The sequence below is a fragment of the Pongo abelii genome, chromosome 5, assembly GCF_028885655.2.
Source record: "Pongo abelii isolate AG06213 chromosome 5, NHGRI_mPonAbe1-v2.0_pri, whole genome shotgun sequence".
NCBI classification, from domain to species: domain Eukaryota; kingdom Metazoa; phylum Chordata; class Mammalia; order Primates; family Hominidae; genus Pongo; species Pongo abelii.
Window position 1 is genome coordinate 144,674,796 of NC_071990.2, and position 26,609 is coordinate 144,701,404.

The following is a 26,609-nucleotide window of genomic DNA, read 5'->3' on the forward strand; positions in this document are numbered from 1 at the left end:
GTTCCACGTTGCTGGGGAGGTCTCAGGAAACTTACAATCATGGTGGAAGGCAAAGGAGAAGCAGGCATCTTCTTTACAGGGTGGCAGGACAGGAGTGAGTGCAAGTGGGGGAATACCAGATGCTTATAAAACCATCAGATCTCATGAGACTCACTCACTATCACGAGAGCAGCATGTGGAAACCACCCCCATGATCCAGTTACCTCCACCTGGTCCTGCCCTTGACATATGGGGATTATGGGGATTACAATTCAAGGTGAGATTTTGGGTGGGGGCACAGCAAAATCATATCAGGTCTGAAGGCCATCTTTGGGGAGAAGGTCCTTTGCCAAGTTTTGTTTTTTTGGGGTACTCTTCCTGAGCTCCAGGGTACCTTTTATAGTTTTCTTTACATTTTATTTAGGTTTCAGAGTTATCTAGCTCTTTAATGATATTTTTAGCAGTTAAATTATCTTCTGTTGAAGAAAATTGTCACCATGAATAAAAATTTAGTGGGACAAAATATTTTACAAAGTTAGAAAATTTACTGCACTTCAGAACATTATCAAAGATGCAACATCTTTTTTCCCCCAATAATTGCTTATCACTGTTATCGTGCTTAAATCTAAATGTCATATACTTAGCAAAAGGAGATACTGCTAAGTTAGAGGTTAGGTACTTTAAAGCATATTCACCTTTGTAGCAGAGTGCACACTGGTTTCATAGTGTGCCTTTCTGCGTTATTAGTAGTTTACTAAGTGCTTTGTACATAGCAGTCAATAATTATTTGTTTAAAAAATCAATGGTATATTTAATTCAGTGTTCAAAAAGTTCATGCTAATATTAATCGTGTAAAAATCTTTAAGCCTGTAAGATTTTTGAATAGCTCATAGTGTCAGCGTCTGCTCCACCTGGGTAGCTGAGGAAGCTCAGTCAGAACACCCTGGGGGGGAATTTTCTATCATTGTTTGCAGATTAGAATGGAGTCTCTGGGGAGGTCCCTGCTGTGTGTTTATCCAGCAATTGAGGGAACATGGTGTGATTGTACCCATTACTGTGTGAAGAATATCCAAATGCCTTCTTTAGACGGTTGTTCTTCTTGCTACTTATATATTAAAAGCAATTATGTGATATTGTAATGAATTATGTTGACAAGCTTTCATTCCCAAAGCTGCTTATCTATGTACATTATTTCTGACTGGAAAACTTATTTTTTTTCCTGCCCGTCTGAATGAATTGCTTGCCACTGGTGACTTATGGCCTGTTTCATCGATTTTCAGTAATGAGATGGAGCAGTATGAGGTAAATATCTATGCACAAAAGCAGGGATTCTAAATCACATTCTGCAAACCACACATTTGATGGTGCAGTTAGCCCATCTCCTCAAAAATGTTTGTGGTGAAGTTTCCTTGAAAAAGCTTGGGCTTAAAGCATGTCACTTAGATGACAGATTTAGAAAGAATTTCGGTTATTACAGTGAGAAGTCCACTTTGGCTCAGTCAGGCTAACCCGCTCCAAGGGTAGGAGAGGATAATTCACCAGGCAGTGCGTCTAATGGGCATCGTCTCAGTGGATGAGGGAGATAGAGAGAGCCTGTGGTTCTTTTAAATGCATTGATTTCTCTACGGAGTAGCATTCAAATATGTAACTGATCATGGACTCCAGGTAAGTGATGATGGACTCCCCTGGTTGTAGAATTGCTACCGGGTGTTCAAATGTCTCAGGCAAGGAAAGCAGTGAAAACAAAGGCAAAGAAAATCCTTGTGGGATTCACTCATCTGGTTTCATACTGAGTCACTGTCTCACGGGGATGAAGTACCGTTGGAGTTCACTCTTGATCTTGATAACGGAGAAAGAATTATGCGCTGTTAAAAAGAAAGATATCTGTGGAAAGGGGGGGATCCCTTGAAGATGGTGTTTTATAGAACTGCTATTTTATGGCTCTTATATCCTTTCCATGCATTATTTAACTTCTTTTAGTCTTTGCTGAACATAGATACTGCCTAGATTGGTTTCCAGCAAGAACTGCATTGAAAGTTCTATGAGCTGAAAACAAAATAACTTTTTATGCTATAAAGTACCTCATGATATGTGACTGTAGGTGAAATACAGGAAGGTCTCAAGCTCACACCATTTCTCCAAATGTGCTACTTACATTTCTGCGTATGACAAACTACTCTTTCTTTCACATGTATATAACTATGTATGTTTTATATGTACATATCATATATATATCTAGATAGATTTATATAGTCCCTACTTGTGCTCCCCTACTCGGGACTATAGTACCTATATATTTGGTACTATAAAGGTACTATAGTCCCGAGTAGGAGAGAAGAAGTAGGGAGGTCTACAGAGTAATATCTATCTATCTAGACATATGTGACTTTTATAGAGAGATTTTATATGTAGATAGACTTCCTCTCTGGATTACATGTAAATTTATTAAATGTCACGTAATACTTTATGTTCTCTAGTTAGAAAGGAGACCAGGTAGATTTTTCATTTCTTCCTTATCATTTCCCCTTTAATTAATGGTTTTATCCTCATATGGGGACTCATCCAGGCCTTTCTTTATGACACCAATAAATCTCACTGCCTCTTTCCCATCTGTTCTCTCCACAGTTTTCCTTCATTCCATGATCCATGTCACTCCAGTTTCCATTGCTGCCCTTCTCAGCATTCCATCTTCTTGTTTCTTCTGTCTGCTGTGCCTAAAATTAACTTGAAAACATGAACCATCTTCAAGACAAATCTATGGTGTTCTTTATATCAATTTTATAAAAGTACAATGTAATCAAAATGTGGAACACCTTGGCTACCAGTCACTGGGGATATGGCCAAAGGTCAAGACAAGTGTACTCTGGCCTTTTAAAATTCATACAAATAATGATTCAATTTCTTATTTAAAGTGCTGCTTTTCTTATTTGATGCATTCTTGTGTTTTGCCTGAGTTTAGTCAATTATGTAGAAATGTACAAATTAGCAACTAATTAAGGACATAACTTGATATTCTTTTTTGGTGCTGACCTTTCTTTTTTTTTTTTGGAGACAGAGTCTTGCTCTGTCGTCAAGGCTGGAGTGCAGTGGTACAATCTTGGCTCACTACAGCCTTCACCTCCCATGTTCAAGTGATTCTTACCCCTCAGCCTCCCAAGTAGCTGAGATTACAGGTGCACACCACCACGCCCAGCTACCTTTTGTATTTTTAGTAGAGGTGGAGTTTTACCATGTTGGCCAGGCTGGTCTGGAACTCCTGACCTCAAGTGATCCACCTGCCTTGGCCTCCAAAAATGCTGGGATTACAGGCATGAGCCACCACATCCAGCCATAATTAAATTTAGTTGAGGATATTGAAGATGATGTAATGGGATGAAATAAAAGCAATTCTGGATAAATTATATAATATATGTTTTAGGAATAAATGATAGAAGTCTAATGAATTTGTCCTATATTACAAATAGGATTGTAATAGTTTAGTGCATTCCAGAGAAGAAAAATAATAGACTATTAAATTAATTTAATCAAAACCAATTGTGCATTTCAAAAAAGATAAAGACATGAATGGAATTTGAGTACACTTCCATACTTTCGAAAATGAATTTAAAATCTAACATGACTCAGTAAATCAGCTACGATTTTCTGACAGGGATTGTTGGGGAGGTGTAGAAAAAAGATGGAGAAGGAATTAAACAGTAGAGAAGATTTTAGAGATACAAATACTGAGTGACTCCAAAGTAATCCTGGGATTTTTGTTGTCATTGTTGTTCTGATCTATTCCTATTTATATTTCTTGGAGAGACATGATACATTTGACCACTTCATTTCAGCATGCAATGTAAAATAATAAGAGCAACTAGGCTGCTAAGAACCCAAAGCCAGATGGTGTATATGTGTGTCATGCTGAGTTGATGGTTTGGAAGTGCCAGCTCTGCAGAATGGCTGGAGTCGAATAATACTTCAAGGTAATCCTGCTTAAGATCCACTTGCGCATCTCCGTATAACTTTTACATTTTTAACAGTTAATTTAATGAATTGTAAGTTGCAGTGGTCAGCAGGATTCATGTAAGCAACAGAAAAACACACATAAAATGTCTGTAATGGGATTTGTTAACTGTCAGTTCAAATCAAACTCTTATAAAGTGACAGAAGCCTCAACTGTTTTAATAGTATTGGCAAACTGCTTCTTAAATAAGCAAATAGCCAAAAGTGAGTTTATGCTTCTTTCCTAAGAAGGATAGACTGTTTCATAATTTTTAGAGATTATCTTTTGAGGACTAACCAATGTGAGTCAAAGAAACAGTAACAAAACCCAAACATTTCCTCTTTGTCTCCTTGTGTTTAGAAAATACGAAAAAATGGCTGGGCGTGGTGGCTCATGCCTGTAATCCCAGCACTTTGGGAGGCTGAGGCAGGTGGATCACGAGGTCAGGAGATTGAGACCATCCTGGCTAACATGGTGAAACCCCGTCTCTACTAAAAATACAAAAAATTATCCGGATGTGGTGGCGGGCACCTGTAGTCCCAGCTACTTGGGAGGCTGAGGCAGCAGAATGGCATGAACCCAGGAGGCGGAGCTTGCAGTGAGCCGAGATCGCACCACTGCACTCCAGCCTGGGCAACAGAGCGAGACTCTGTCTCAAAAAAAAAAAAAAAAAAAGAAAGAAAATAGGAAAAAATCATTTGTAGTAGCTCCTTTCCCTGACCTCCACGTTCACTCTTTGGGGAAGTCTTCTTAGCAGTTCAGGTGAGGTGGGGGCCGTACTATAGTCCCAAGTAGGGGAGAACCAGTAGGGAGGTCTACAGAGAGTGACAGGTAATAGTGAGGGGACTGCTGTGTTAGATGACACCATTGGGTAAGAAAATGAATCAACTGTAGAAAAGTATAAGACTTCATTTGTACATACTGTTAATTATATAAATCTGAGAAAGTGTGGCTTAGACTATTACGTTTAGATTTGCAGAAATTATTTTGTTTTTTCCCTCTCCTAGAATTCGAGATTCTGTTTTTCCCTTTTTTTTTCATGTTAAGTTTCCCTCCTATTCCTATTTCTTTTCTTTTAAATCTTTATAAAAGCAAGTATTTCCCAAGAATTAGTAAATTACTTATTTATACAAAAAATTATGGAGTAATTTAGTTAGTTTCTTCTTTCTCTATTTTGAAGGTCTGATATTAGGTACATCTATATTTAAGATCATTATGTCTTCTTGATTAATTGATTTTTATCATTATGAAATGTTCCGCATTATTTTTGGTAATATTCCATATGTAGATAGATACTTTTTTTTTTTTTTTTTGACAGTGTCTCCCTTGGTCACCAAGCTGGAGTGCAGTGGCATGATCCCAGCTCACTGCAACCTCTGCCTCCTGGGTTCAAGTGATTCTTCTGCCTCAGCCTCCTGAGTAGCTGGGACCACAGGCGCACACCACCATGCCCAGCTAATTTTTGCACTTTTAATAGAGACGGGGTTTCACCATGTTGGCCAGGATGGTCTTGATCTCTTGACCTCATGATCCACCCATCTCAGCCTTCCAAGGTGCTGGGATTATAGGCATGAGCCACTGCGCCCGGCCGATAGATTCTTTAAAAAAATTCAAAGTTATCTTTTTATTGAGACCCTGGCTATCCTGAAGTTTGTGAAGTAGGAAAATCTGAGGTCTCACAGAGAAAAATATATCTCTACAGTGTTGTTGACTATGAAGGTTCAAAAGAGAAAAAAGTGTTCCCTACTGTATGCTTAGCTTGCTCTGGAAACCTACTTAATAAAAAGAACTTTTGGGGCCGGGTGTGGTGGCTCACACCTGTAATCCCAGCACTTTGGGAGGCTGAGGCAGGCGGATCACGAGGTCAGGAGTTCGAAACCTGCCAGTATGGTCAACATGGTGAGACCCCATCTCTACTAAAAACACAAAAATTAGCTGGGTGTGGTGGTGCGTGCCTGTAATCCTAGCTACTGAGACAGGAGAACCGCTTTAACCCAGGGGGCAGAAGTTGCAGTGAACTGAGATCTTGCAACTGCACTCTAGCTTGGGTGACAGAGCGAGACTCTGTCTCAAGAAAAAAAAAAGAACTTTTAAATTCAGGGGTACATGTGCAAATGTGTTACACAGGTAAATGTGTGTCATTGGGGTTTGTTGTACAGATTATTTCATCACCCAGGTATTAGCCTGATACCTGTTAGTTATTATTCCTGATCCTCTCCCTCTTCCCACCTCCACCCCTCAATAGATCCCACTGTTTGTTGTTCCCCTTTCTGTGTCCATGTGTTCTCATCATTTAGCTGTCGGTTATAAGTGAGAACATGCTGGAAGCCTACTTTAATATTAGTGTAGTTACTTCAGCCTTCTTATGGTTAGTGTTTGCATTCATTTACTTTTAACCAACTTTACATTTATACTTACATGCTTTTTTTTGTTTTGGTTTGGTTTTTAAAATCCAATCTGATAATCCCTGCCTTTGCATTGGAGAGCTTAAACCATTTATATTTAGTGTAATTACAGACATTGTTGAGTTAAGTCTGATATCTTATTTTAGTTTTCTTTTTGTTCCATTTATTCTTTCTTCCTTTTCCCCAAATTTTGACTTTTTCCTGAATTAATTTAATATTGCTAGTATTTCATTTTATTTTCACTATTGGCTTATTAGCTATGGGAGGCAAAATTTTTTAAATGGCCCCAAAGATGTTTCACACTAATGTCAGGAACCTGTGAATATGATGAGATATAATTCCTTTCATTGTGTTACAATATATGGCCTTAAGAAATGAACACTATCCAGGTGGGCTTGATTATATCACATGAGTCTTAAAGGCAGAGAGCTTTTTCAAGCCAATGAGAGATGAGGAAAGCAGAAAGGAAAGTCAGAGATCTGATGCATAAGGAGGATTCAACATTCTCTTGCTGGCTTTGAAGATGGAAGGGACCATGTACAAGGACTGGAGAACAGACACAAGGAACCAAGAGTGACCCTAGCCAACAGCCAATAAAGAAACACGAATCTTAGTCTCACAATGTCAAGGGACTGGATTCTACCAACCTGAATGAGCTTGGAAGTAGATCTTTTCTTTCGGCCTCCACATAAGGGCCTAGCTTGGCCAACACATTAATTTTGGTGTTGTGGTACCCTAACCATAAAACCTAGAGTAACCTTCCTGGGCACCTGACCTACAAACTGAGAAGGAATATATTGGTGGTGTTTTAGCTGCTAAGTTTGTGGTAATTTGTTATGCAACAATGGTCAACTAATACATTAGCTGATGCCCTCTATTCTTTTAGTGGTTGCTCTGTGGTTTACAATATGCATATTTAACTTATCACAGTCTGCTGCCAACTAATATTATACAACTTTATGTGTAATGTAACAACCTTACAACTATATACCTTCCATTCTTTCTTTCTTGTCCTTGGTGCTGTTGTTATTATAAATTTTACTTCTAAATATTCTTAAAACTTCACAAAATTGTTATATTTTTGCTTTAGTTAATTATCGTTAATAAATGTAGAAATTAGAAAAGTAAAAATCTTTTATATTTATTTTCATATCTGTATTATCCACCTCTATTTTTCAGCAATTGTCATTGATCTGTATAGATTTCCATATGTGATATCATTTCTTCATTCCTCTAATATATCCTTTAGTGAAAGTCTAATGATAATTAATTCTCTCAGTTTCTGTTTATCTGAAAAAGTCTTTCACCTTTGAGAGTTTTTCTCCATTATAAGACTTAAAAGATATTGTTTCATTGTTTCTTGGCTTGGATCATTTTACACAAGAAATATGTGTTAATTCTTTTTGTTCTGTATGGTGATATGTTTTTTCCCTCCAGTGGCTTTAAAATTTCCATCTTTGTCAAAATTTTATGAAATTTGATTACACTGGGCATTGATACGGTTTTCTTTGTGTATACTCCACTGTTGAGCTTCTTGGATCTGTGGGTTTATAGTTTTCAGAAAACTTCGAAAAACTTCAGCCATTATTTCTTCAGTTTTTTTTTTCTACCTGACCTTTGGGTCTCCAATACACATATGTTAGACTGCTTGATATTTTCTCACAGTTCACTTAGATTGTTAATATTTAAAGTCTTTCTTCTTTCAGTGATTAATTTTGGAAAGTTTCATGTTTTCATGTTTTCTATGTATTCAGTTTTTAATCTTTTCTTTTTCAGTGTCTAATATGCTATTATTTCCATACAATGACTTTATGATTTCAGATTTTTTTTAACTTTTGAATATTAACTTTGATTCTTTTTAATGTCTTATTTCTCTCATTATTTTTATGTCTTCCTTTAACTTTTTGAACTGATTTAATTTAGTTGTTTAATGCCCTTGTCTACCAATTCCAATATTTCTGTTATTTCTACATCTGTTTTTATTGAATGGCTTTTCTTTTGGTTAAGGATGTTTTTCTACTGCTTGACATGTTCAATAATTTTTATTGGATGATGGACATAGTGCACTATGTTGTTGAATGTCTGGAATTTGTTGTCTTCCTTTAAATAATGTAGAATTTTGTTTTTAATAGGCATTTAAACTACTTGTAGATCAGCTTTTTTTTGTTTGTTTGAGGGCTATTTTTAAGTATTGTTTGGGTGGATCTATGTTAGCCTTTATTCCAGGGCTATGTTAGTGCCACTATTTAGGCATGAGACTTCTTGAGTCTCTACTGAATGCCTGTTGTAGCCAATAAGGCCTCTTCTATGTGATTAGTCAGAACTGGAATACATCTCTATCCTGAATGAGCTTTGAGAATTGTTTAGCCTATTGCTTGTAGTAGATAGACTTCTTTTTTTTTTATTGTGTTACTTGCATTATTGCAGTTGTCTGGAACCAAACCCACAATATCTCCAAGGTGTATCTGAATATGGAGCAATGGCTGTTCAAACATCCTTATCTCCAACTTCTAGTATCTCTGTTATTTGGATCCAGGTTTATTGATTGATTTTTCTTCCATTTAGGAGTCATACTTTTCTTCTTCTTTGTATGCCTGGTAATATTTTTTTTTAATTTTATTTACTTATTTATTTATTTATTTATTTATTAGAGGATGTGGAGAAATAGGAACACTTTTACACTGTTGGTGGGACTGTAAACTAGTTCAACCATTGTGGAAGTCAGTGTGGCAATTCCTCAAGGATCTAGAACTAGAAATACCATTTGACCCAGCCATCCCATTACTGGGTATATACCCAAAGGACTATAAATCATGCTGCTATAAAGACACATGCACACGTATGTTTATTGTGGCATTATTCACAATAGCAAAGACTTGGAACCAACCCAAATGTCCAACAATGACAGACTGGATTAAGAAAATGTGGTACATATACACCATGGAATACTATGCAGCCATAAAAAATGATGAGTTCATGTCCTTTGTAGGGACATGGATGAAATTGGAAATCATCATTCTCAGTAAACTATCGCAAGAACAAAAAACCAAACACCGCGTATTCTCACTCATAGGTGGGAATTGAACAATGAGAACACATGGACACAGGAAGGGGAACATCACACTCTGGGGACTGTTGTGGGGTGGGGGGAGGGGGGAGTGATAGCATTGGGAGATATACCTAATGCTAGATGACGAGTTAGTGGGTGCAGCGCACCAGCATGGCACATGTATACATATGTAACTAACCTGCATATTGCACACAGGTACCCTAAAACCTAAAGTAGGTAGACTTCTAAAATGACCCCCAAAGACATTCACCTTTGTGTATTCCCCTCCAACTGAGTTTGGGAAGAATGTGAATATGATTATTCTTGTAACTACATTACTTTATGTGGAAAAAGGAAAATTATCTAAGATGGGCTTGATTTCATCTGGTAAGCCCTTTAAAAAGAGATTTATCTGACTGATTGCTGAGTAAGAAGTCCAATATCTGAAAAGCCTGGTTCATATATTTAGTCCAAATGTCTAGTTGTTTATGGTGTGAAGGCAAACTTGGTCCAGTTACTGTATCATGGAGTTTTTAGGTGAACAGTTGTAGTGAATTCACTTGTCTTTGGAGGGTATTGCAATAGCTTTAACCAGAACTTTCTTTCTTGGACTTATCCTCCATCATGTTTCCTTGCTTTCCAGGCTGCATAAAACAATTCAGTGGTCTCCAGGTATTTACGCTTTATCAGTACCAAGGCAATATTCTATTTCCTCTGCCTATAAATAAAAACCTCACAGAAATTTTACATATAATGCAGTAACTAGGCTTTTTGAGCTTACCAAACCCTATTTTTTATCAATCTTTAAAACTAAGGGATATTGAATTAGAAGGGAAGGATTTGAAAGAGGCTAGCCAACTATATTTCAAAACAATAAAAACCACTCTCTTTAAACTTTTAAGTTATTTGAAAATATTTTACACCAGTGAAATAGAGAGAGAATAATACAATCAATTTCAGTATGCCAAATAACCAACTTAAGAAATAAAATATTATTTGTACAGTTGAGGCCATGTACAGATAATATTTCCTCCAATCTTATCGTTCTCTCTCTAGAGGTACCTTAATGCAATGTTATTAATTCCCACACATTTCTTCATGTATTACTTCATATCCCTGCATCCTTAAATTTATCTTTGCATTTTTTTTTGAAATTGATTTTAATTGTCAGACTTCTTTCCTGGTTTCCTTTTTTTTTTTTTTTTTTCGGTTTAACATTTTGTTGTGAAAATAAAATGTTTATGTTTGTTTAGATTTCCATTGTATGAATATAACACCATTATTTATCCAGTCAGCTATTAAGAAACATATAGTTATTTCAACTTTTTTGAAGCAATGAACACTCAAATTAACCTTTGGTAGATATGACTAGTACACATGTATGAGAGTTTCTGTAGGGAATGCCCTTTATAATTACATCACGAAATAAATAGAGTATATGCATCTTTAAATTACTATAGATGGTCCACAACTCAGAATTTTTGACTTATTATATTTCGACTTTATGCTGGTGTGAAAGTGATCACATTCAATATTTCATGTTCAGCACAATATTTAATAAGTTACATGATATTTTCAACATTTTATCATAAAACAGGCTTTGTGTTAGATGATTTCGCCCAACTGCAGACTAATGTATGTGTTCTGAGCACATTTTAGATAGGCTAAGTTAAGCTCTGCTATTCTATATGTCGGGTGTATTAAATGCATTTCCAACTTAAGATATTTTCAGTTTACTATGAGTTTATAGGGACTTAGCTGCATCATAAGTTGAGGAGCATCTGTAGATATTGTCAGTTGTTTTTCAAAGTGGTTGTCCACATTTGCATTCCTACCATGAGCTTTCTGGTTGTCCTACATCTTTGTGACACTTGGTATTGTCAGAATTAAATTGTAAATAATTACACTGGTGAGAAATGCTACCTCATTGTGGTCTTAGTTTGCATTTCCCTGGTTATTAGTTACCTTTTTATGTTTACTAGCCAGATTAGCATGAAGATTATTATTCTCTGGTAGGGTCACTCCAGTTTAATCAAACTCCATTAGGGCCAACATAGAGATTCAAACATCTAAAGTCCTAGGATATGAAAAATAGAAAGATATGAATAGAAATATATGAAAAATAGAAAATAGAACATTTTTCTAAGTATGAAATTATTCCCTGAGTTATTTAAGTTATTTCTAGTTATCAAAACATGACTCTTGCCAACACTTCTATTGTGTCGTTCTCAATTGTGGCAGTTTTAGCTTCTTTTACTCTGGCTTTTCTGGCTGTAGAAAGAATGACAATAAACCTCAAGTCACTGAAGCTAAAGACAGGCTACGTTATGAGGAAACATAGAACATTACTCTGCCTAAGACTGACTAATAATAGTAAGATTTGATGAACTCCAGAAAGTCTAGGTTAACAATTTCAGTGTTCTAGTGCTGTGCTAAGTGATGGAACTAAATACTTTTTAGAATCCTTCTTCCCTTGTGAGGACCCTATCCACAGAGCTTTCACAGACTCTTTCTACTGCCAATGAGGAAATTTACCAAAAAAGGTCCTTGCTATCTTTTCTAAAGAGGCAATGAGTAAAATTGTGTCTTTTACAAAGATATCATCTGTAAACTATTTTCAGTAGAAAGAAAGCCAGAAAAATTTTCCTGAATCTATCTTTGGTGCTAATTGGGTATGACTTTGTGTGCAGGAGATACATTTTCTGCCCTTTCCATAATTTGAATGATCATCTGTCTAGCTGCATTACAGTATGCTGCCTGCAGTGTTCTCCCTTTGCAATGGTCCAAGTAAATAAAACATAGCTGATCTAAATGCTTCCATTCATAATTGATTTGGGGAATGTATAACCTGTAGTTTTTTTTGGGGGGGGTTAGAGAAATTGTATAGGTATCTCTGTTTATATTACTTTGGAAATATTTTATTTCATAAATACTAAAAACTTGAGTAGAAGGTCATTTGGTTCAAGTTTGACAACAGAAATTTGTTTCATATCAGCCTTAATTATTACATTCGGTCGATTTTTTTATGACTCAAGGACCCGCTTCCTACCACTTCCTTTGGTAGAAAAAATATCTAAATGTAAGAGATGAAAGCATAGGAAAGTTTTTCACATTTAGACTGAATTGTCTTGTTATTCAGACCGTCCTCACCCTTTTGTTTTCACTTCTTAGATGTTTGTTAAAACTCACTAGTTATATTGACTAGTAGAAACCATAGACGTGATTTAGACATGACATAGTAGAAACCATGACAAACCATAGACATGATGCTTTAAAATAATGGCCCTGCAGTTTGATCGTTGATACTTCTTTCTGTTGGGCCCTATTTAGATGTGTGTGTGCGTGCATGTTTTGCACTTGTCCTGAGGTGAGTGAAAATGGAAGTGGTGTTTTAAAGATGAACTTTCTCTATAAAAGCAAGTTGTAAATGTCAGTTCTCTATTTCTAGGAGCAGCTCTTTAAAATATGCTTCTGATCCTTTCTTATCAGATGTCATGTTGTACACCAGCAGCTCATTTGCTATTCCACAGCTTGGGTCTCTAGATCTTAATGACTCATACCGGCTGTTGTCCCCCTACAGGTTATCCAGGCTGTCTTTTTTGGCATCTGTGTGCTGACTGATCTTTCCAGTCTTCTGACTCGAGGAAGTGGGAACCAGGAGCAAGAGAGGCAGCTCAAGAAGCTCATCTCTCTCCGGGACTGGATGTTAGCTGTGTTGGCCTTTCCTGTTGGGGTTGTGAGTATGATGGAGGATGCATTTAGCCACAAAAGAAACTTGGCTCTTATTTCAGACTTCTAAGAGAAAAAAAAAGAGTTCATTATAAGAGGTTTCTGTATTTTTAGTTTGCTGGAGCTGTCAGTAGCACAGATGCAGTGGCTTAAACAACAAACATTTATTTTCTCGTAGTTCTGGAGGCTGAAGTCTGAGATGCAGGTGTCCACAGGGTTTGTTTCTTCTGAGGCCTCTCTCCCCTTGGCTTGCAGATAGCGCTTTCTGACTGTGTCTTCACACTGTCATCCCTCTGTGCCTGTCTTTGCCTAAACTTCCTATTTTTATAAGGTATAGCAGTCATATTAGATTAGGGCCCCCTAATGACCTCATTCAACCATATATAATCACCTCTTGAAAAACCCAGTCTCCAAATACAGTCACATTGCGAGATTCTGGGGGTTAGGGCTTCCACATATGAATTTTGCAGAGGACACAATTCAGTCTATCAGTTTCTTAAGCAGCCCAGACTTGAAAGGTAGGGTCCTTGGGTCAACCAGGCTTTTGAACTTGGGAGAGGAGATCAGTATTAGCTCATACTTCTTCAGTTACCCAGCTGTGCCATTAGCTACTATCACTGAAGTAAATGCCTCTTAATGTTTGGGTCTGTTTTGACTTCATTGATTTTCATTGTTTTCAGTTAGGTTCTCTCCATAACTCATCTTCCTTCACAAGTCTGTTAATTTTCCATTGTCTGCACATAAACCATGTTTTTTTAAAGGCCCTCAGAGACCCTACAGATTTTAACCTCTGCGTAGCCAGGAGAAGATAACTCATAAATATCACACACTGTAAAGATGAGTAAGAAGTTGTTATTTAATTCAAATTCAGACCTTTCATTTGCCAGCTGACTTTGGGGAAAAACAGAAGTCTCAGTGATGTGGTCTAGCACATGCACCGAGTCCATTGTAGGAAGAGTCAGAAAGTTGTTCATAAGTCCTTCCAGTGGATTACTCATATTTGTCAGGTTCGTAGCTGGTAAAAGGCCCTACATGCTTGCTTTAAGAACAATTAGTAGACACTCAGATGGTCACTGAATTGCTTTTTCTGTGTGCCAAATTATATGTTCTTGGATGAAATAAATAGCCCTTAACCCTGAGAACAACACAATGGCCAGAGAGCATTATAATTTGTTCACACTCCTCATTCCCTCATCCTTGTCCTCTGAAAACTTAAATAAGTGAGTACTCAGATTGAAGCTAACCAGCAAATCTCTCAAATTCCATTGTTTAGCATAGCAGAGTTTAATGCTTTCCATATTACTTAATATTTCCTTCTTTGGACTTTCCATATAAAATTCAAATACTTTCTATCAGAATAGTCATCTAAGAGAAAATTTCTATTACCATAAAGCACAAAGATACATACTTTCTGCATAAAAGAATTATCTAGAAAATCTCAGTCTCTCTGTGTGTACATGTATATGCATCTATATCTAATATATAGTATATGCATGTATATTATATATATCATGTATATATCTTTTCTTTTTTAACGTCTACTCCCTTGGAATTTCTATAGACATGTCATTGCCTGTGGAAGCCTTCATTGCCTAGAAGGACTACAGTAGTAATACAATAAAAAAGTAGGCCAGGCGCAGTGGCTCACACCTGTAGTCCCAGCACTTTGGGAGGCCAAGGCGGGCAGATCATGAGGCCAGGAGATTGAGACCATCCTGGCTAACACAGTGAAACCCCATCTCTACTAGAAATACAAAAAATGAGCCAGGCGTGGTGGTGGGCTCCTTTAGTCCCAGCTACTCGGGAGGCTGATGCAGGAGAATAGCTTGAACCCGGGACGTGGAGGTTGCAGTGAGCTGAGATCTCACCACTGCACTCCAGCCTGGGCAACAGAGCAAGACTCTGTCTCAAAAAAAAAAAAAAAGTAAACATGAGTACAGTGTTAACATGTTTTCTCTTAGCTCCCTTCCATATGTGATATCAAATTATGTCTCTACAGGGAAAATTTCGACTTATGTTGTAAATTTTGCTACTCTCCTCAAAAGCTCATGGCATATGCCCTTTAGGCATTTTTGACCTTCCTTTGGGGGAAACTTGCACCTGCCTGAAGCTTGAAGTATATGTCAACTCTCAGTGTCTTTCCTAAAGTTATCCCATGTATGTTTCATGGTTTATAAAACAAGTGGTGGCCTTTTTGTTTAGTTATTTGTTTTAGTACATCTGATATTTTCCTCCATCTATCACTGTCTTTGTTGTTTTGCCTATGTTTTAGAAAAAAGAGGAATAAAAGTGCCTTTCATCCCCACCCACCCCATCTCTCTTAAACCAGAAGTCCCAGCATCACACTTTCATGGCGTGTGGGTGCAGCTGTCCTAGTGGCTCTCTGACGGCCCAGCCAATCCTCATCACTGCGACCAGGGCTTCCCATGTCACCCAGCACATGGAGGGGATCAGTGCTCTTGAGAATCACAAAAGAAATCAAAGAATAGATAAGGAATCAGAGATGTGTAACTCATTGATGTTTTTAACTCATTTTTTTTTTGGCCATTGATATTTTGTAGTCACTATTTCCATCTTTCATAATCATCCCTGTTACTGTGAGTCACTGTTCCCTTCATAGTTACTAGTCTATTATTTTCCTAAACTTTTAAATGTTCCTTTCAAAGAAAGTGACATTTCTTTCTCTCTTTTTCCCCCCTCCTTTCTCTCTCTCCTCTCCCCTGTTTTAAGAAGAATCTAGGTCAGTATTCTCTAGAAATCATCATATGTTTTCTACTGTTTCTGTCTTGCTCTGTCATTTGATGTTTTGTATCTATTTATGCAATTTCCACCAGACTTCTCACTCTAATACACAGAAATTCATTTTGAGGCCAAAAAAGCCTGATAAATTGTTCCTTCCCAAATCCCATTAATTTTATTGCGAAGTCATATTTATACAATATATGAATGTGCCTCTTTACAAGTATTTGTATTCGTCTGTTCTCACACTGCTAATGAAGACATACCCGAGACTTGAGTAATTTATAAAGGAAAGAGGTTTAATTGACTTACAGTTTCACATGGCTGTGGAGGCCTCACAATCATGGGGGAAGGCAAAGGAGGAGCAAAGTCATGTCTTACATGGTGGCAAGAGAGTGTGTTCAGGGGAACTCCCCTTTATAAAGCCATCAGATCTTGTGAGACTTATTCACTATCATGAGAACAGCATGGGAAAAACTCGCCCCCATGATTCAATTACCTCCCACTGGGTCCCTCCCACGACACATAGAGATTATGGGAGCTACAATTCAAGATGAGATTTGCGTAGGGACACAGCCAAACTATATCAGTATTTTAACACAAAATTTTTTTTTCACTAAAACATTTAATTTTGTGATTTTTCATCTTTCTGTCTGTCTGTAAGGTTATTTCCCACCTTTCCTTTCCAAGGTGCTGTGTCTTCACTGTGGCTTCAGAGCTTCCCCTGTCCTTTCTGTACCTTTTTCCCTGTTCCCCCAACTGCTCAAAAGGGTCTAGAATCCTCCTGTAGTTTCATTCTTATGACTTAGGACTTTCTTCCTTATTAAAATGCAAACTCTCCCTGGAGCAATGCCACAAGGAATCACATGAAGAAGCATCATTTTTACTTTTTCTGTGCCTCCTGGCCTGGAATGGAAGTGCCAACCCAGAAGGCTCATTACATCAGAAGGATGGAAGAGCATTAATGGCCAGGAACTGATGGAAGCAGAATTATGCCTGTAGGAATCTGTAGCATAAAAATGCTTATCATGTGTGCAGGTGATTAGTGATAATATTTATAAGTAAACATCTTCATCACTTTGGTGGACACAGTCAAAATCCTAAGGGACAGAATTCTTAAGCACCCTCTCTGTGCCAGGGGAGCACCGGGCATCCTATAGCTGCAGGCGCAGAGCCTCAGCTTTAAGTCCTATAGGACTCAAAGGCCTCCCCTGCTCTACCACCCTGAGTCCCCAGAGGCCTCCCCTGCTCTACCACCCTGACTGCTGGGGCACTGCCAACCTTGCAGAGTGCTTCCCTGGCTACTATCTACTGTCTTTCTTTGCCTACTGCCTTTCTACTTTTTGTCAGTCAGAAGTTGAAAGGGAAAGCAAAGTTATTTTTGCTTCATGGTGCAGGCAAAATGGCATCGGGCATAAAAAGAGAGTAAAGAGTGAATGCATTACCTCTGTACAGCTGAATTTATCAACTTCGCACAAATTTTCCTGAAGAGACCTATTGGCCCCTGAGGGCTTTTCCTGATGCTCCCATTATCTCTCTCTTTCTCTCTCTCTCACCTCAGCTCAAACCATGGCAGCAAGAAAGACATGGGTGGGTTATCTGGGATTTGTATTTTCTACATTAATGCTTCCTCCAGTAACGAGGTTAATTGAGAGTTGACAGTAATTGCTGTATGTGAGCATGAAGCCCTAAATATGATTTTGTGACCCGTGCACCTAATGCGTCCACTTCATGGTCTCTGTTCATCTCAAGGATACATAAAAATCATGAAACATTCCAATCAAAGATAATTGGAGGAAAGTTTTATTTCAGCATAGCCTTGAAGAAATCAGGCAGGGTTGCTTGAATGAACATGGCATGTATCATCCTGATTTGTGTAGATTCCCATAAATACGAAGCTAGCCTTGATTAGTAATGCTAATGGCCGGAAACCACCACCACTCCCAAAGCCTTGCAACTAATTTTGCAGGGATAACCCATGGGAGGCTCTTCTTACCATGTGCAGTTTATTTCTGAACCCTGTCACCCTTTTAAAGAAGCATTACAAATAATTCTATGACATTATGTGGTCTGGAAGCACTGAAGTTTATTAGCAGCAATCAGACCAAGAATGTCTTTTGTCTCCTGTGAGTTTGTTGACTTTTGTGTTGGCAGATACCATTATGGCTAAGAGACTAGGCTTAGGCTTTTAACCAAAAAGGGGGGGGCGGGGCATGAGAGAAGAGCAGAAACAGCAAATAAATAAATAAATGAATAAATAATATATATATGAGTTTAATGACTATGAAAGTGCCCTTCTCAGGAATCTTAAATGTGTCTCCAACTGCCTACCAAAGCAGCCCTTTAATGAAAAGGAACAATTATTTATATATTTTATAGATTTTAAACTTTCTGTCTTTGTTTTATAGAGGCAGGGTTTCACCCTCTTCCCCAGGCTGGAATGTAGTGCAATGATATTTCACTGCAGCCTAAACCCCGTGGGTTTAAGGGGTCCTCTCACCTCAGTCTCCCAAGTAGCTAGGACTACAGGCATGCACCACTATGCCCTGCTAAATTAAAAAAATTATTTTGGAGACAGGGGTCCCACTAAATTTCCCAGGCTGGTCTTGAACTCCTGGCCTCAAGTGATTCTCCTGCCTCAGCCTCCTGAGTAGCCAGATTACAGGGACAAGCTACCATACCCAGCTAATTATACATTTTTTATTCATTCTAGATTGTGCATCCTATTCATTTGTAGCTGCTTAACTTGAATAATGCACGTGATCTAACCTCATAACCTTACCAGTACACTTTTGCCCTGGTGTTGGTTTGGTTGCTCTAGCCCCAGTGCTGGTCTGCTGCATCCCGGTATGAAGATGATAGCCCTTTCTGAGTGGGCCTGAGGAGATCTTGGAGGTTTTGATCAGTTCTAACCTGGGATGGGTGTCCAGGTTATTAGGAGCAAACTGCCATGTGCCTGTATTAACTTTTCAGAAATTTGACCTTCTTATCTGAGTTTAGACTCAAAGCTGTTTGTTAAGTAACTATTTTTAGTGTTATAATCATGTCTTGTAAAGACTTGGTGAAGATTCTATAGGTATCAACCTATTCTAGAATCCTTTAAAACTTGATTTTACTTGTAATGGGACTGTATGGTATCTGCTTTCTTAGGAAACATGGAAAATGGATTTAAAATCTCAAATGCAAACTCAAAGAAAAAGTATATTGCTATTGTTTTAAACAAGTAATTCCCAAAAGTCTTCATTTGTTGACATAGTAGCTAATTCTAAGCTATCTGTAAGAGGTTTTGAGATGCATATAAATTTAGATAGTCCTAAACCTACAACTTAAAAATTGCAGTTTCATTACTGATTTTTAAATGAAAGAGATAGGCTTAAATGGGAAACCAGAAAATTAATATTGATAACTAATATTAAGGTCTGTTAATATAACACATAAAGGAAGAGAATTTGATTCTATTTGAGATTATAAATAAAAGCAAATGCTTTTCCTTCTGTTTTGATATTAAGGGGGAAATTTAAAGAAATAAATTGTTTACCTTGTTCCACAAACTCTGGATTCAACTTAAAAATACACATTTTAAAAATGATCATGAGGTCAGGAGATCGAGACCATCCTGGCTAACACAGTGAAACCCCGTCTCTACTAAAAAAAAAATACAAAAAATTAGCCGGGCGTGGTGGTGGGCGCCTGTAGTCCCAGCTACTTGGGAGGCTGAGGCAGGAGAACAGCGTGAACCCAGGAGGCGGCGCTTGCAGTGAGCAGAGATTGTGCCACCGCACTCCAGCCTGCGTGACAGAGTGAGACTCTGTCTCAAAAAAAAAATAAATAAATAAAAATAAATGTGTATATATACATATATATGCACTTAATATCTTCTGATCCTCTCTTTATTAAATCTTCACACAGGTACCTAAAGTCAAGACTTTTCTATTTTCTTTAAGCCTTAACTGATGTTTTAAGTTTCTTTAAATGTCCTTTTCCTTTCTTTTCACCTCTGAAGTTAAAAGTACATTGGCTAGGTCATGTTTTATGGTAGAACCCAGTACACTGCAGGTGGAGTTAATCAAATTCTTGCCCCCTGCACTGAAATAAGGAATGTGAATTGAGTTACCTAAGAAGGAAGGTTCATAGATGAGGATTTATTCAAGATCAGTAAGGAAAATGAGCCATGTTTTCCCAATAGCAGGAGAAAGGCTCAGAAAACTGTAATTACCAAAACTAGGTGAGTGGTTTTACAATTATTTTTTAATAGCTTTTCAAAAGACCAAGGACATCATATGTTTAAATGTATGTACCTGATAAGAAACCAGGTTGCTTCTCAATCATCTCATATATTCTTTTCTCCTAAATGAGAACCAAAGATTTTCTGCTTAGGTGACCTATTTAATTTGCACACATTTATGCTAGCTCGGAGTGGTCAGCTTTTTTGATGCTTCCAAGACAAATTTCTTAAACACAATAGTCACACTTTAACAAAATTTCACATAGATGCCCACTTTAAAATATATGACAGGGAAAACTGCACATTTATATGTAGACTGTTCAAAGGACAGAAGTTATTGTCAAATCAGTGATTATTTGTGGACCCATGGAGCCTACTGTGTAGCAAGTACTGAGTGCTAAGAGTCAGGATAGTGTTGGTTGAGAATCGATCTGTCCTTCAAAGGTTTCACAGCCTAGGGAGGGTGGCTTTATAAGCTATATCAACAAGTAAATTAAAATAGGGTGTGATGAGTATAATAATACATGTGTTTAAGGTGCAGAGAAGTATCCCCAAAGAGAGAGGGGTTAATTTAAGTGGCTGGGAGGTCCTGAAAGACTTCTCAGAAATAATGACATCTAAGCGCTGTTTGAAGAATGACTAAGAACTTATTGGATGTATAAGTTAATGATGTATTCAGTTGCAAGTAACAGAATACCCTCAGAAATCCACCTGTCTCACTCTTTCACTTCATTCAAGTCTGCTCAAATAAGCTCAGCAAAGCTGCTTTGAATGATCTGTATGAATTAGCCTCTCATTATTCTCTGTTCCCTTACCTTGCTTTATTTTATCCATGATGATTACCACTACCTGGCATATTATGTTTATTCTTTTATTTGTGTAGTGTCTGTCTTCTCTGACTTGGTTCATACTCTATGAGACCAGGGAAGTTGTGTGTTTCATTTACTGCTTTATCCCAAGCATTAGGAGAAGTGTCTAAATAATTCAACATTAGTTGAGTGTAATCCAGCCAACTATGGTTTAAGTAATAAAGATATTTAATATCTCACAAGACATGGAGCTTGTTGACAGGCAGTTTCAGGGTGGTATTGCTCAGTATTTTCATATTTTGTAGTTTTTACTGAGATAGGGTCTCACTGTGTCGCCTAGACTGGAGTGCAGTGGCATGATCTCAGCTCACTGCAAACTCCACCTCTCAGGCTCAAGTGATCCTCGCACCTCAGCCTCCTGAGTAGCTGGGACCACAAGTGTGTGCCACCATGTGTGGCTAATTTTTGTATTTTTTGTAGACACGGGGTTTCACCATGTTGCCCAGGCTGGTCTCAAACTCCTAAGCTCAAGCGATCCACCACCTTGGCATCCCAAAGTGCTGGGATTATAAGCATGAACCACCATGCCCAGCCAGTATTTTCATTTAAGACTTGTACATTTTCTATTTTCCACATGTCTGTCTTCAGAGTATTACCTTTTTGTACTTGGACTTGCCACCTAAATCCTAAAGAGGGTTAATAAAGCACCAAGCATCACATCCTTCACAACCATGTTCAAGGACAGAAAAGGAAGAAACTCTAGGGAGCCCTCCCCAAGTGTATGTCTCTTCATCGGGTGAACAGATTATTCCCAGAAGCTCCACCCGCAGATTTCACCATAGGTCTCACTGGTCAGAACCATCACATAGCTAGAACCAGCAGTGTGGGAGCCTGGGGAAGCAAGAAGAGGCAGAAGGAAATGAAGTTACCATGAGGGCTTAAACTAATTATGGTTTATCCTTAGGGGCTGGGCGTATTGCTACCCAAACAAAATCAGGAGTTTTAAAAAATGTAATAAGTAACAAATTTAGGGAATAACAATATGTAAAATAAGTAAAAACTAGTAGGATTCTAGGTAATTTATTTTTTATGTCAGTATGAAAAATATATACAGTAAAACTGATAAGACTAATCATGGACATTTTCTGTTGTAGCCAAAAAGGTGTATTTTTCCCATTCATTCTCTACCAATATCATTTTCAGTACATTCTTACCAGTAGTATCATACACAACAACTGAAATCTGATATTTGAAGAAGTCCTTCTCAAAGAAAGATTTCTTACACATTTGATGAAATGGTTTAATTTGTAAAGCTCCATATAAAATTTGTCAGAGGTGTCCCTTGCTTTAGACCACAAACTCAAGAGATTCAGACAACTGGGTTCAATAAGTAAAATCGTCCTTGAACACCCTTCCCCCTAGAAATTATCATGTCCTATAGATCATTTCACAGAGTTCCTACTCTCTCTGGGGGAAAAAAATCACAGAAATATCTCACAAAATGAAGATATTTTCTTCCCATAATTATAGTCATAAGTAAAATATGTATTTGAAATTTGAGATCGAGAAAAGGTGGAATTGATTTTCAGTAACACTAGACATGCGATTCCTGTCCTCAACAATGTGACCCGCAAAACCAGGATCTTATATATGCCCTTGTTTTGGGGACCAGGGACAAGATGCAATATTCTTGATTTTAAAAGAAAAGAAAAACAAGGATTCACACTTCTTCCTTCCCTGCATATCTCACTCCCTCCCTCTTTCCCTCTATCTCCCCAACACCCCCATCTTTCTTTCTCTCTCTCTCTCCCTCACCCTCTTCTCTCTTTCTCTCTCTACCTTTCTGCTTTCACCTCATCCCTCCACCCTAACCATGGCTTTCTATTAGAAAAGGAAACAATAATTTATTGGCTGTGTGGGTGATCCTGAAATTACTACTGTCCCCGTGGGTGTTTTGAGGTAACTCTTAACTCCTTTAGCTGGACCAAAGTGTACTGTTACATCAGCTGATAAAAAAGTAATTTCCCTTCAAGGAAGGAGCTAGTGGACCTTCCACCTACACAAAATTTACTAACTTAATCGTGCCCGTGTGATTACCATTCTAATGATTTGCTTATTTTACCACAAATAGCCAGTCTGGGATAGGACTTTCATTCATTGTACCTTTTTCTAATCCTCTTAGGGAACAAAAGTTAAGGCGTAATTCTGACTATTGGGAAGGTGACGCAGAAAGTCAGGTGGGAAGGTGGGAAGGTGGGAAGGCGAGGAGAAGGCAGATGGTGAGGAAAGAGAGTGTAGCCCTGCCAGCCAGCTCATAGTCTCCTAAGCACCTCTGAAGAGCACATTTTCCAGAAGTTTCCCACCAGAGAATGTCCCTTTAGGTTAGGTCTGTACATAGGTAGGCTACATTGGTATTTGATTTACCCATAGCAACAAATGTATACTAGGAGTTTGGACTGTGTTGGTGAAGCTGTTGCCATGTGAGGAAATTGAAGAAAGCTATGCCGCAGAGGGAGTGAAAAGAGCCCTTAAGCCTTGGTCTGCTTTTGCGCTTTTCTGGATTTTCTGCTACTTTGTTCATTTTTGACCAGAAAAGATTGGAGAGAAATGTGAAATAAGAAAAAATCCTAGACACAAAGGAGTGGCATGCCCAAGTTTACAGGCATGACGGGAGAGGAATTTTATTACCTTGCCACTTGATCCTAAGGACATCTCCCCTCCCCTTTATTTCACTTAAAAATCAACTATGAAATAAGAAGACTGCATTGATACACACATCCATAACTCAAAAGAAAGAAGACTCCGCACTCCCTTGGCCAGAGGGTACTGTGAGCATGCCCTGGCCCAGGGGGCGGCTATCACACTAGACAATAAAATTAGCACTGAGTCAGCAAAGGAAAATGGCCCCCAGATTCATTAATAAAGCAATGTTTTGGTCTGAATATTCAGAAATGCTACCTGCACCCACCCCATTAGCTCAGAGTTCTGAAGAAGACACCGCATATGGAAGCCTCTGCTGTCACCTCTGTTTTAGTTTCTGCCTGTGAGTGAGCCGTTCCACCTGCGCTTTCTGAGGCTTCTCACCGTAGCCCTTCCCAAGGTGGCAAAACCTACAAACAACCCAAGAGCCTGAAAAATGGAATAATGAGAGTTGACTTTCACTGCCTGCTTGCTGTGGGCCAGGCACTGTGGTAAGGGCTATACTGGAACGATTTATTTAATCTTCACATCCCCAGAAGGTAGGAATTTCCATCATTTCCACTTCACAGAAGACTCTTCTGTTTTGCAGTTTTACAGATGGGGTTCCCATTTTATAGCTTGCCTGCTTGAGGTCACACAGCAAGTGAATGATGCTAGTAAATCAACCAGGCTTTGAACCCTAACACTCCAACTAACGGAGTGCTTGCTCTTAGCAACCACAGTTATGTGCTGTATAATGACGTTTTCATCAGTGACAGATGACATATGCAGCAGTGGTCCCATAAGATTATAAACCTATATTATGGACTGGACATGGTGGCTCACATCTGTAATCCCAGCACTTTTAGAGGCCGAGGCAGGCAGATCACTAGAGCCCAGGAGTTTGAGACCAGCCTGGGGAACATAGTGAGATCCCATCTCTCCAAAAAAAAAAAAAAAAAAATTAGCTAAGTGTGGTGGCACACGCCTGTAGTCCCAGCTACTCGGGAGGCTGAGCTGGGAGGGTCCCTTGAGCCCAGGAGGTAGAGGTTTTAGTGAGCTGAGACGGTGCCACTGCACTCCAGCCTGGGCGATGGAGTGAGACCTTGTCTCAAAAACAAAACAAAAAGCAAAACAACTGTATTAGGGGCCAGATGTGGTGGCTCATGCTTGTAATCTCAGTGCTTTGGGAGGCTGAGATGGGAGGATTGCTTCAAGCCAGGAGTTCAAGACCAGCCTGGGGAACAACCAGACCCTGTTTCTACAAAACATTTAAAAAGTAATCTGCTTGGTAGCGTGCTCGTGTAGTCCCTGCTACATGGGAGACTGCAGTAAGACCGATTGCTTGAGCCTAGAGATTCGAGCTGCAGTGAGCTGTGATCACTGCACTCTAGCCTGGGTAACAAGAGCACGAATATGTCTCAAAAAAAAAAAAAAGAGAGAGAGAGAAAAGAGAAAACCACCAACAACGTGCCTTTACTATGTTTAGGTGTGTTTAAATACACAAATACTTACAATTGTGTTGCAGTTGCCTGTGGTATTCAGTAGTCTGTAGCTTAGGAGCAATAGGCTATACCATCTATAGAACCTAGGTATGCAGTAGGCTATACCACCTAGGTTTGTGTAAGTACACTCTATGATGTTTACAGGATGGTAAAATAGCCTAATGACACATTTCTCAGAACCTGTCTCTGTTGTTGAATGATGCGTTACTGTACTCCAAACTTTTTGACAAACCTAACCTAATTTTGCTCTTCATTATTTGCCTGATAAACATTTTTAGCTATGTACATAAGGCCTGAGCTGACCAAAATTTCTAACTTTGGAGAATGTATCAGAATAAGAATAGGAGGCCGGGCGCGGTGGCTTACACCTGTAATCCCAGCACTTTGGGAGGCCCAGGCAGGCGGATCACAAGGTCAGGAGATCGAGACCATCCTGGCTAACATGGTGAAACCCCGTCTCTACTAAAAAATACAAAAAATTAGCTGGGTGTGGTGGCGGGTGCCTGTAGTCCCAGCTACTAGGGAGGCTGAGGCAGGAGAATGGTGTGAACCCTGGAGGTGGAGCTTGCAGTGAGCCGGGATCGCGCCACTGCACTCCAGGCTGGGAGAGAGAGCGAGACTGTGTCTCAAAAAAAAAAAAAAAGAAAGAAAAAAGAAATTTGCAGTTGTGTAGAATCTGGATCAAAAATAACTGCTTTATCTTTTTCCTTGAGGTGGCTTAACAAAAGACTATATTCATTTGAGCTTCTGTTGTTTCCCTTTGATACACTGTTTCACACTGTAGAGCCAATGGTTTTATGCAGTTTTACAGGACAACTTGAAAAGTGCAAGTTTTGACAAGAAAAGAAAATCCTTCCTGCTTTGTCTTGTCATTTCAAATATTGTATGCAGATTTAAGCTACCACATGTTTACCCAACGTGCTTGTTTCTAATATGTGAAAATAAGGTTGTATCTGTAGAATTAGCTACCTTTAAAAAATTGGTTGCAAAATGTATCCAGTATATCATCTGTGAATCATCCCTGAGCTTCCAAGAAGGCATGGTTTGTAGCTATACAACTGCAAAAAACTATTTTTGGCAAGAAGTGATCCAATGCTTTCCATAGAAGTAGCAGCATCCTAAAAACTGAATGACACCTACACCATGAAATATTTTAAAAGAATTCCCAAAACTCTACTTTATCAAGAGTGAGTTTTCAGTCAAATCTGCTTTTCTTTTTAAATTTATAATTGATTCCTCCACCCATTTTAAACAAGGATTTGAGGTGGTGTAAGTCAAATCTGTCACTCAGGCAAACACTCTAGTATCCTGAGCCCTATCATTCATCAAAGTCCTTCTGTAATTAATCTTGGCTGTTTGGGTAAGTGCCTTCTATATTTTGGTGTAAGAAAGGCAGAGCAACTTTCTTATGCCTTTTATCTTAAAAAGGGATGAAAGTAAGGAAAATGGAAAGAAGCCTTCAATAGACCTTCTGGCAAGTTCTGTTATATATTGAGTGCTAAGTG

At 38.5% G+C, this 26,609-nt stretch overlaps 1 protein-coding gene across 11 annotated transcripts in view; it reads left to right on the forward strand.

Moving 5' to 3' along the window:
* The window catches only part of AIG1 (androgen induced 1), a 290,545-nt gene that overhangs the window by 64,887 nt on the left and 199,049 nt on the right, over positions 1-26,609 (forward strand). For 9 of the 11 annotated variants that reach the window (XM_054558246.2, XM_054558241.2, XM_054558240.2 and 6 more), the window contains one exon: positions 12,999-13,154. The exons of the other annotated variants lie outside the window; for them this stretch is intronic. In XM_054558246.2, coding sequence (XP_054414221.1) covers positions 12,999-13,154 — 156 coding nt within the window. The remainder of the gene's footprint in view (positions 1-12,998; positions 13,155-26,609) is intronic. 11 annotated transcript variants of the gene reach the window in all.